We start from the raw sequence: 12,706 nt of genomic DNA on the forward strand, positions 1-12,706 counted from the left end.
TACAGTGATATACAGTATTACACTCATCTTACAGTGATATACAGTATTACACTCATCTTACAGTGATATACAGTATTACACTCATCTTACAGTGATATACAGTATTACACTCATCTTACAGTGATATACAGTATTACACTCATCTTACAGTGATATACAGTATTACACTCATCTTACAGTGATATACAGTATTACACTCATCTTACAGTGATACACTGTATACACATTGAAAAAGATGGTTCCCTTCCTCGATCTCCCTATAAATGTCTGTATAATTGAATTACACATGTCCCTCCCTCGATCTCCCTATAAATGGCTATATAATTGAATTACACACGTCCCTCCCTCGATCTCTCTATAAATGTCTGTATAATTGAATTACACACGTCCCTCCCTCGATCTCCCTATAAATGTCTGTATAATTGAATTACACAGGTCCCTCCCTCGATCTCTCTATAAATGGCCGTATAATTGAATTACACATGTCCCTCCCTCGATCTCCCTATAAATGTCTGTATAATTGAATTACACACGTCCCTCCCTCGATCTCCCTATAAATGGCTATATAATTGAATTACACACGTCCCTCCCTCGATCTCTCTATAAATGGCCGTATAATTGAATTACACATGTCCCTCCCTCGATCTCCCTATAAATGGCCGTATAATTGAATTACACACGTCCCTCCCTCGATCTCCCTATAAATGTCTGTATAATTGAATTACACACGTCCCTCCCTCGATCTCCCTATAAATGGCAGTATAATTGAATTACACATGTCCCTCCCTCGATCTCCCTATAAATGTCTGTATAATTGAATTACACACGTCCCTCCCTCGATCTCCCTATAAATGGCTATATAATTGAATTACACATGTCCCTCCCTCGATCTCCCTATAAATGGCCGTATAATTGAATTACACACGTCCCTCCCTCGATCTCCCTATAAATGGCTATATAATTGAATTACACACGTCCCTCCCTCAATCTCCCTATAAATGTCTGTATAATTGAATTACACACGTCCCTCCCACGATCTCCCTATAAATGGCCGTATAATTGAATTACACATGTCCCTCCCTCGATCTCTCTATAAATGTCTGTATAATTGAATTACACACGTCCCTCCCTGGACCTCCCTATAAATGTCTGTATAATTGAATTACACACATCCCTCCCTCAATCTCCCTATAAATGGCTGTATAATTGAATTATAAGCGAGTCTCTGTCGTTTTGTGACCTGTTTTATGTTGACGACATTGATGATATATCTTGTTGTGTCGACATTTATCTGTTTGGGGCACAACTACCCTTAGATCTTGTTTTGTGGCCACCTTTTTACTGAATTGATGGCCACTGTCAGGGAAAGTGCACCTCAGGCAAGTCCAGGTGCTCTCTACTTGAACAGCATGGTAAAGGAATGCATACACGCCTCTATATAGGGCCTGTAAAATCTCCATAGTTTGGAGTGGTGCTCTTTATTTCATCCTTATTTTTGGCTTTTAAAATCATCAAAATTCGATAAATTTGGTGTTTGTTGAAGTTGAATTTATTACCGCCACACGGTACTTCAAAGAGTAATTTAATGACGGTATTTCATACTGCAAACATTTATGTATTTTGGGAGGTCATATCTATATATAGAAACCAGGGCATCAAGCACGTTGACCCTTGATTTTTAGCAATTTCAGAAGTCAAACCACTAACTATTTCTCAGAAATCTGAAGGGTCAAAACATATGTCATATATACAGGTCCCTTCAATCCCAGGGTGTTACCTTAATTCAGAGAGTCTGTAATTACTCACATTTAAGGGTCTGGACCGGGGGATTCTCTTGTTAATTACTCACATTTAAGGGTCTGGACCGGGGGATTCTCTTGTTTTGTACCCGCGGCCGGTACAAAGACAAATAAAAATAAAAACAAATGTCTGGAAGCCATGAGGACATATATATTGCCTTGAACGAAATACCAAATTAATGTGACCCAAATCCAAAATAGGAGTTGTTAAAATTCTCTTGTGGGGGGGGGGGGGGGGGGGGGGGGGGGTGGGGGTGCAAGAGCGATATATATGGATACAATCAAACAAAATCTAAGAGGAGATCATTTTCTATAAAAAAAAACCTTCCTTTCTTGCACACGTACTTCCTTCCTTAAGTGAAAAATTAACATGATCACCATGGTAATGACTAGTTGGTCTGTATATATTATAATGGTTGATATACATGTACCAATAATATACTGTAAGATTATAATTACTATAAGGAAATGCCTATAAATACTAATTGTGTACCTGTCTGGAAAGCCACCCATTGATAAAGTAACGGCTCACACCTGTGATGTATACGTACAGGTAACTATTCTGATAGATACAAATTGACATTCGTTAAGCATTGACATACCTTTCTGAATGAAAGTACACTAACCTCCACCTGTTATAATACATATGGTGGAATGAAGAACCTGGAGAACAGGTCTGACAACTGGGTACAAAAGAACTTTTAACAAAGGAAATGACATTACTAAACCTTATCTATAATACTCCAGTAAAACAGAAATGCAAGTCTGCAGATTCAAAGTCAGATTATTCAAATTCTATTGTGCATGGAATATATTATGTATTGAATTTGAAGGCTATATTTAAATTATGCACACGTTTTCTTCACGCTCTGGCGACTCCCAAGTATTCCAAGCTGTATGTTGATGTACCATGGGTCAGCGCACATGCTTTCCATTTCCTTATTGTTAAACAGTGTTGTAGCCTCTCATTCTTTTTTTATTCAAAATCATGCATTTCTTGTACGTATAGATATTAGACCCAGTACCCTGGTATTTATGAGGAGTTTATAGTTCAGCAGGCACACATAGAACAACAGTAACTTCCTGGTTGTAAATAGTAATTAATATGAGGTGAGGCAGTATTTGTATGTTTTGTACATGAGGTGTATTACCTGGACTTACTGTCACATATAAGTTTACTATAATAGATAAATCTATTTCTGTCTCCTTTACAATGTATATGTAGCCATTGAGAATTTTTTGTTTATCTTAAAACATGAAATTAATAAAAAAAAAAAATTGTTTTAATTTTTTTATGCTAATCAATCAACTTTTTCGCCTTAAAGTTGCATCCTGACAATATTATTGATAGCAAAAAATGATATAACAAGCATATTTCAACATAAATGGTCCTTATATGGCATTTTACCACACTTGACTTTCATGTCACGAAGACATAAATGACCTGACTTGACCTATGACACGAAGACATAAATGACCTGACTTGACCTATGACACGAAGACATAAATGACCTGACTTGACCTATGACATGAAGACATAAATGACCTGACTTGACCTATGACATGAAGACATAAATGACCTGACTTGACCTATGATGACATGAAGACATAAATGACCTGACTTGACCTATGACATGAAGACATAAATGACCTGACTTGACCTGTGGTAGGATGACCTTCATGCTATGTGTACATCTATTGTGAACTGATCACATTCTCTCTGACTGACCACTGACTAGCCACTGGGCAAATACTGTCAATGAGGCAGAAAGTTTGTTGTCCATATCTTGTTTATGTACATTGACCTTTTACTTACTTTAGTATATATTCGTAAGGTCCGAAATCGAATACTGCTCCAGCCTGATATATACATCACAGCAACCTAATTCATGCAGTATAGACCTAATTACTAATACAAACCTTTGTTGTGGAAAGTTTTAGATTTTAAATCACCTTTGTGTCACTATACCTCCACCAAAATTTGGAGGTTTGAAAAACACCCATTGCAGTCTTAAATATAATTGGCCAATCTGATAGCTAGATTATTGAGGCTGTTCAATTCATTTCACTAACACTATTGGATTGATCTATGATATTTAGTCAGTGGAGTGTTCCATTTGACTAACACTATTGGATTGATCTATGATATTTAGTCAGTGAAGTGTTCCATTTGACTATAATGTTAACTCATGTCACCATTGGCCTTTTCGAATATATGACTTTGAAACTTGGCTTTGAAACTGTCCTTTTTGGCCTTCATAGTTTGAAATGGACCACCTTGATGGATTTTAAATAATTCTGTTAAGCTGTCATTGTGATGTTCACAATAACTCATGGAATTGTAAAAAAAATGTTAAACCAAACCATCTAGTGTAAGCCAAAAGACAAACGCAAACTGCAATTAGTAAGTGTGGATAACAATTAGTGTGGACATTATACAGAACAGCCAACATTTATTGAAGATAATGATATATATATATATGCACGAACTCCACTAATACAGTACAACTACCACTCCAAAAACATACTGTTTTTAATATACATATTGATTAATGTTTGAAAAGTGTTTTGCATAAAAGAAGATTTACTTTAGTGAGCCATTTGCAAGACACTCAAACTGAAACCTTATTTTTGAAAAAGACAAGAAAAAGGAAATACATGTATACATAAAACGGGAGGTGAACCAGCTTTTAAGGCACCTGTAAGCTAGATTTATTTTCATATATGTAAATGTTAACTTTTAATTTAGAATTTTGCTGGTATGCGTACACAGGCATCAACAGCTAGAATGACAAACACCTCGCATGCACCTACCCACTCTAGCATGTGACAATTACGTGTCAAACACCCACTGCACATAAACATCTGAAGTACGTACATGTACCTAGGGGACAATTGTTTTACTCTATTCTCCAAACTGCGTCCAATATTTAAATAATTAACTCCCCTGATATTTCGCTATGTAACCTGGCCCCTTATAATATTGTTTGTACTACATAATAATAATCTTGGTAAGACGATCAATATTATGTAATCACCTGAAGATAGCCACAAGGATTTAAAATGTTATTCAATATCATTGTCATGTGACATTCTTTGATTACATATATACATATAAAGCGTTCCGGCTAAGGTTGTAGTTATTGACAGGATATATAAGACAGTTTGCCTATTATACCTAAATCCCGTCCCCTACAGTGGTAACCATCCTCTCCTTACAATGACAGATAATATGTTGTAATATACCAGACAGGATATCTAAAAGGGTGAAGGTTTGTTTGTCTGTTCTTAAAATCTACGCCCATAATCCTTTACATATACTCCATGCTGGGTATTATACACCATACAGGTATTTAGGTGTGGAGGTACGTCCACTTGTCTGATATTACATACCAGTTACACCTTAATGCTCTGTAGGCATGAGGCATCACAATATACCAGCTACACCTTAATGCTCTGTAGGAATGCAGGCATGACGATATATCGGACTGTAATACCAGCTACACCTTAATGCTCTGTAGGCGGGCATCACAATATACCAGTTACACCTTAATGGTCTGTAGGCAGGCATCACAATATACCAGTTACACCTTAATGCTCTGTAGGCGGGCATCACAATATACCAGTTACACCTTAATGCTCTGTAGGCAGGCATGACAATATATCGGACTGTAATACCAGCTACACCTTAATGCTCTGTAGGCAGGCATGACAATATATCGGACTGTAATTCCATGGCCAGCTACACCTTAATGCTCTGTAAGGCAGGCATCACAACATACCAGTTACACCTTAATGCTCTGTAGGCAGGCATCACAACATACCAGTTACACCTTAATGCTCTGTAGGCAGGCATCACAATATATCAGACTGCAATAGGTGTGCTCTGTTCTGTTCAAGTGAAAGATTCTTAAAAGAAATGGTGCCTTCCACTACTGTTAGCATCGAAATGGGAGAAAACAAGCACCCAACCCAATCAGTCCTACCTCATGAGATGGCAATCAGTTAAGGGGTCACAATAATTAGAAACAAATTTAGAATCTGTCTATGGAAGGAAAACAGTGCAGATTTTTACTGATACATAACTTTTGATAGTTTTGTTAGGTTTTAGTTGTATAGTACAAGTTGTCGCAGAACTCGACTTGGTCAATCATCAGTGAACAGGTAGCTCAGTTGGAAGAGTGTCCGTCTAGAGTTTGGAGGGTCCCGGGTTCGAATCCTGGTACAGCTGCGGATACCATTTCTCTGTTTCCTTTTACACGAGTCATAAAGTCATACGGTCACCTGCTTACTGTTTTTGTTAGGGGATTTACCTTAAGCTTACCAGGTAGAGCAATCCGCAGTCCGATGGTGGGGGTAGGTTTTATTTGAATTCTTTGCATTTGCGTAATGATGCAGTCCTTTCTTGCTTTGCATTATTGGGAGTTTTGTTTTAGCCCAGACAGTAAAGCGGTAGACTGGCAAGCCCGACCTAGGGCCGCGTAACTGTCGAGTTGGATCATGTGGCGGAGGAATACTACCCACATGTGCGTTAAACTCAGTTTTCATTCAAATACAAACTGAAAGATCTTTTGTATATTTAAGCCACATTTGATGTTGTGCTTGGGCTATTTAATTACATTTTTAAATTCCTACAAGATTGTAGATTTTACATGAATTGATGTACAGGTATAAGATTGTAGATTTTACATGAATTGATGTACAGGTATATAAGGTGATTTTACATGAATTGATGTACAGGTATATAAGGTGATTTTACATGAATTGATGTACAGGTATATAAGGTGATTTTACATGAATTGATGTACAGGTATATAAGGTGATTTTACATGAATTGATGTACAGGTATATAAGGTGATTTTACATGAATTGATGTACAGGTATATAAGGTGATTTTACATGAATTGATGTACAGGTATATAAGGTGATTTTACATGAATTGATGTACAGGTATATAAGGTGATTTTACATGAATTGATGTACAGGTATATAAGGTGATTTTACATGAATTGATGTACAGGTATATAAGGTGATTTTACATGAATTGATGTACAGGTATATAAGGTGATCAGCTGATTACACGCCACTTAATGTCTGTGTAGTATTTCTAACACCTTCGATGCTTCTAGCTATTACCTTATGACAGCAGTTTTATATTTTCACCTTTTAATCCTTTTGGATAGTTATTTCCCCGCCATGAAATTGGGGCACATATAGTGTAACCCATGTCTGTCCGTCCTGTCCCATCGCCTTCCGTCCTGTCCCATCGCATTCCATCCTGTCCCATCGCATTCCGACCTGTCCCATCGCATTCCATCCTGTCCCATCGCATTCCGACCTGTCCCATCGCATTCCGTCCTGTCCCATCACACTCCATCCTGTCCCATCACATTCCGACCTGTCCCATCGCATTCCGTCCTGTCCCATCGCATTCCGTCCTGTCCCATCACACTCCGTCCTGTCCCATCGCATTCCGTCCTGTCCCATCGCATTCCGTCCTGTCCCATCACATTCCGTTCTGTCCCATCACACTCCATCCTGTCCCATCACATTCCGTCCTGTCCCATTGCATTTCGTCCTGTCCCGATGCAATGTAACTAGCTAATTATCTCAAGAACTGCTGGTGTGATCCTCACCAAACTGTGGTTCGGAGTGTCAAGTGACAGAGAGGACATTTATGTATTACATGTACAAACATTTTCTAGCTTTGAAAATATATCTCTAGCTTACAAAAAAATCTTACATTTTCTTGAATAATCAAATAAAGTCAAACACAAATTTAAAGGTATTATTTGATTTAATATAACATGCAATCGCAAAAATTTATTTTGAAATATCGGTTATTGAATGGTATGGCCATACAAACTGACACAGCTCTAACATAAGGTGAGATGTCTGTCGGCTCTAATATGGTGTCTGTCAGCTACTTGTGTTTCTCTGGATCTCATCTATTATTTATATAATACTATTGACTAACACTGCAGGAGATGTTTGGAACATATCGCTCATTGAAGTAACGATTTAACAGTTAAATATACTGTATAATACCTGGTGGATGTTCTCATTATATTCTTCACAAAAGAATCTTTCCAAAACTAGCCTAATAAGACGATTGATTATAAAAAGAGAATTTGATTTGAAAGGGTGTATCTATATCATGCAAAATGAAATACTTTGTATACATTGTCCTTAATAGCATTGTGAAGTACATACCCTGTACATACCCAATACCTATATTGTAGCTTTACCAAGCATTCACATGTTTGGCTGTACATTATATCATCAGATGTATGAACTTTTGAACGGTATTGGAGCGATGTCTTTAGTGGTTTTATTGGTAGAAAAAAAGGTAGAGATCATATAACATTAAAATCTTGTTTGTCTCATTAAACAAAACATGGTCTACCATGGCTGTACATAGGACAGTGTTGAACCATGTCCACCCATAGAATTTTGTGGTAGACCATGTATGTATCATTTCACATTTGGAAAGGCAGTTGCAGTTTTTTGAGAGAAAACAAAACAAGACAAAAAAAAAAAAAGAGAAGAAATTAAAAAAAGAAAAGGAATGATTGTTTACCTTCCTTTATCATACAAAATACATAAATTTGTTTACCTTCCTTTATCATACAAAATACATTTGTTTACTTTCCTTTATCATACAAAATACATTTGTTTACCTCCCTTTATCATACAAAATACATTTGTTTGCCTTCCTTTATCATACAAAATACATTTGTTTGCCTCCCTTTATCATACAAAATACATTTGTTTACTTTCCTTTATCATACAAAATACATTTGTTTACCTCCCTTTATCATACAAAATACATTTGTTTACCTTCCTTTATCATACAAAATACATTGTTTACCTTCCTCTATCATACAAAATACATTTGTTTACCTTCCTTTATCATACAAATACATTGTTTACTTTCCTTTATCATACAAAATACATTGTTTACCTCCCTTTATCATACAAAATACATTTGTTTGTCTTCCTTTATCATACAAAATACATTGTTTACTTTCCTTTATCATACAAAATACATTTGTTTACTTTCCTTTATCATACAAAATACATTTGTTTACCTCCCTTTATCATACAAAATACATTTGTTTACTTTCCTTTATCATACAAAATACATTTGTTTACCTCCCTTTATCATACAAAATACATTTGTTTACCTCCCTTTATCATACAAAATACATTTGTTTACCTCCCTTTATCATACAAAATACATTTGTTTACCTTCCTTTATCATACAAAATACATTTGTTTACCTTCCTTTATCATACAAAATACATTTGTTTACCTCCCTTTATCATACAAAATACATTTGTTTGTCTTCCTTTATCATACAAAATACATTGTTTACTTTCCTTTATCATACAAAATACATTTGTTTACTTTCCTTTATCATACAAAATACATTTGTTTACCTCCCTTTATCATACAAAATACATTGTTTACCTCCCTTTATCATACAAAATACATTTGTTTGTCTTCCTTTATCATACAAAATACATTGTTTACTTTCCTTTATCATACAAAATACATTGTTTACTTTCCTTTATCATACAAAATACATTTGTTTACTTTCCTTTATCATACAAAATACATTTGTTTACTTTCCTTTATCATACAAAATACATTTGTTTACCTCCCTTTATCATACAAATACATTGTTTACTTTCCTTTATCATACAAATACATTTGTTTACCTTCCTTTATCATACAAAATGAAAGTTATTGTTTATCATTATGCTGTGTACCTAGAAATCCCTGAATCGGGATTTTCACCTAAAACATTACTGGAGTTTGTAGTCTCAGTAGTCTAAGGCGTTATGGGGTTACAAAATGAGGGAAGTCCACCAATTGCTATAATAAACCCTTAATTTCAGTGTGCACACTGATGAATGTATCTCTGTCATGTTGTTGTATATCGTTTTAAGAAACCTGTAAAAATGTGGAGAATGAATCTTGTTTCTATATGACCTTATCATTACAGGCAGTGACGATATTTCCAATGGTAACCTGAAGTTGATTTTGGGATTGATATGGCATCTTATCCTGCGGTACCAAATCGGCAAGACCAAGTTCCCCGCCAAAAAGTTGATGTTAGCTTGGTTACGGGCTGTAATTCCAGAATGCAACATCACAAATTTCACTTCCTGTTGGAATGATGGCGTCGCTCTCCAGTAAGTCCACGACAAATGTCCATGTTCAGTTAAAAATTGTAGTACATAATCAGACATAGAAGTTGTGTAGTTAAATTATAAACAAAATGGAAGCTCTCATCAAATATGATGTATGAATACTTTACAGAACTTACTGGATTGACACTGACCATGCCAACAAATGTTATTTCTATTGACCCGGTGTATCAAATGTCCGTACCTAGTTTATTGACCCTGTGTATCAAATGTCCGTACCTAGTTTATTGACCCGGTGTATCTAATAGCCATAACTAGTTTATTGACCCGGTGTACCAAATGTTCGTACCTAGTTTATTGACCTGGTGTATCAAATGTCCGTACCTAGTTTATTGACCCGGTGTATCAAATGTCCGTACCTAGTTTATTAACCTGGTGTATCAAATGCCCGTACCTAGTTTATTGACCTGGTGTATCAAATGTCCGTACCTAGTTTATTGACCCGGTGTATCAAATGTCCATACCTAGTTTATTGACCTGGTGTATCAAATGTCCGTAACTAGTTTATTGACCTGGTGTATCAAATGTCCATACCTTGTTTATTGACCCGGTGTATCAAATGTCCGTACCTAGTTTATTGACCTGGTGTATCAAATGTCCGTACCTAGTTTATTGACCCGGTGTATCAAATGTCCATACCTAGTTTATTGACCCAGTGTATCAAATGGCCGTACCTAATTTATTGACCTGGTGTATCAAATGTCCGTACCTAGTTTATTGACCTAGCGTATCAAATGTTGTACCTAGTTTATTGACCCTGTGTATCAAATGTCCGTACCTAGTTTATTGACCCGGTGTATCGAATGTCTGTACCTAGTTTATTAACCTGGTGTATCAAATGTCCATACCTAGTTTATTGACCTGGTGTATCAAATGTCCATACCTTGTTTATTGACCCGGTGTATCAAATGTCCGTACCTAGTTTATTGACCTGGTGTATCAAATGTCCGTACCTAGTTTATTGACCTGGTGCATCAAATGTCCGTACCTAGTTTATTAACCCGGTGTATCAAATGTCCGTACCTAGTTTATTGACCCGGTGTATCAAATGTCCATACCTAGTTTATTGACTCGGTGTATCAAATGTTCATACCTAGTTTATTGACCTGGTGTATCAAATGTCCATACCTAGTTTATTGACCCGGTGTATCAAATGTCCGTATCTAGTTTATTGACCCGGTGTATCAAATGTCCGTACCTAGTTTATTGACCTGGTGTATCAAATGTCCATACCTAGTTTATTGACTTGGTGTATCAAATGTCCGTACCTAGTTTATTGACCCTGGTGTATCAAATGTCCGTACCTAGTTTATTGACCCGGTGTATCAAATGTCCGTACCTAGTTTATTGACCCGGTGTATCAAATGTCCGTACCTAGTTTATTGACCCTGGTGTATCAAATGTCCGTACCTAGTTTATTGACCCGGTGTATCAAATGTCCCGTACCTAGTTTATTGACCCGGTGTATCAAATGTCCTGTACCTAGTTTATTGACCTGGTGTATCAAATGTCCGTACCTAGTTTATTGACCTGGTGTATCAAATGTCCAGTACCTAGTTTATTGACCTGGTGTATCAAATGTCCGTACCTAGTTTATTGACCCGGTGTATCAAATGTCCGTACCTAGTTTATTGACCCGGTGTATCAAATGTCTGTACCTAGTTTATTGACCCTGGTGTATCAAATGTCCATACCTAGTTTATTGACCCGGTGTATCAAATGTCTGTACCTAGATTATTGACCCGGTGTATCAAATGTCCATACCTGGTGTATCAAATGTCCGTACCTAGTTTATTGACCCGGTGTATCAAATGGCTGTGCCTAGTTTATTGACCCGGTGTATCAAATGTCCATACCTAGTTTATTGACCCGGTGTATCAAATGTCCGTACCTAGTTTATTGACCCGGTGTATCAAATGTCCATACCTAGTTTATTGACCCGGTGTATCAAATGTCCGTACCTAGTTTATTGACCTAGTGTATCAAATGTCCATACCTAGTTTATTAACCCGGTGTATCAAATGTCCGTACCTAGTTTATTGACCTAGTGTATCAAATGTCCGTACCTAGTTTATTGACCTGGTGTATCAAATGTCCGTACCTAGTTTATTGACCTAGTGTATCAAATGTCCGTACCTAGTTTATTGACCCGGTGTATCAAATGTCTATACCTAGTTTATTGACCTGGTGTATCAAATGTTCATACCTAGTTTATTGACCTGGTGTATCAAATGTCCGTACCTAGTTTATTGACCTGGTGTATCAAATGTCTGTACCTAGTTTATTGACCTGGTGTATCAAATGTCTGTACCTAGTTTATTGACCTGGTGTATCAAATGTCTGTACCTAGTTTATTAACCTGGTGTATCAAATGTCTGTACCTAGTTTATTAACCTGGTGTATCAAATGTCTGTACCTAGTTTATTAACCTGGTGTATCAAATGTCCGTACCTAGTTTATTAACCTGGTGTATCAAATGTCCGTACCTAGTTTATTGACCCGGTGTATCAAATGTCTGTACCTAGTTTATTGACCCGGTGTATTAAATGTCCGTACCTAGTTTATTGACCTGGTGTATCAAATGTCTGTACCTAGTTTATTGACCCGGTGTATCAAATGTCTGTACCTAGTTTATTGACCCGGTGTATCAAATGTCCGTACCTAGTTTATTGACCTGGTGTATCAAATGTC

The 12,706-nt window shown here is 36.6% G+C and overlaps 1 protein-coding gene across 1 annotated transcript in view; it reads left to right on the forward strand.

Moving 5' to 3' along the window:
- LOC117342596 (filamin-A-like) overlaps positions 1-12,706 on the forward strand; it is a 111,317-nt gene that overhangs the window by 1,969 nt on the left and 96,642 nt on the right. Inside the window, 1 exon segment of the mRNA XM_033904790.1 lies at positions 9,811-10,000. Coding sequence (XP_033760681.1) covers positions 9,811-10,000 — 190 coding nt within the window.

Source organism: Pecten maximus, chromosome 14 (genome assembly GCF_902652985.1).
Source record: "Pecten maximus chromosome 14, xPecMax1.1, whole genome shotgun sequence".
Taxonomy (NCBI): Eukaryota; Metazoa; Mollusca; class Bivalvia; order Pectinida; family Pectinidae; genus Pecten; species Pecten maximus.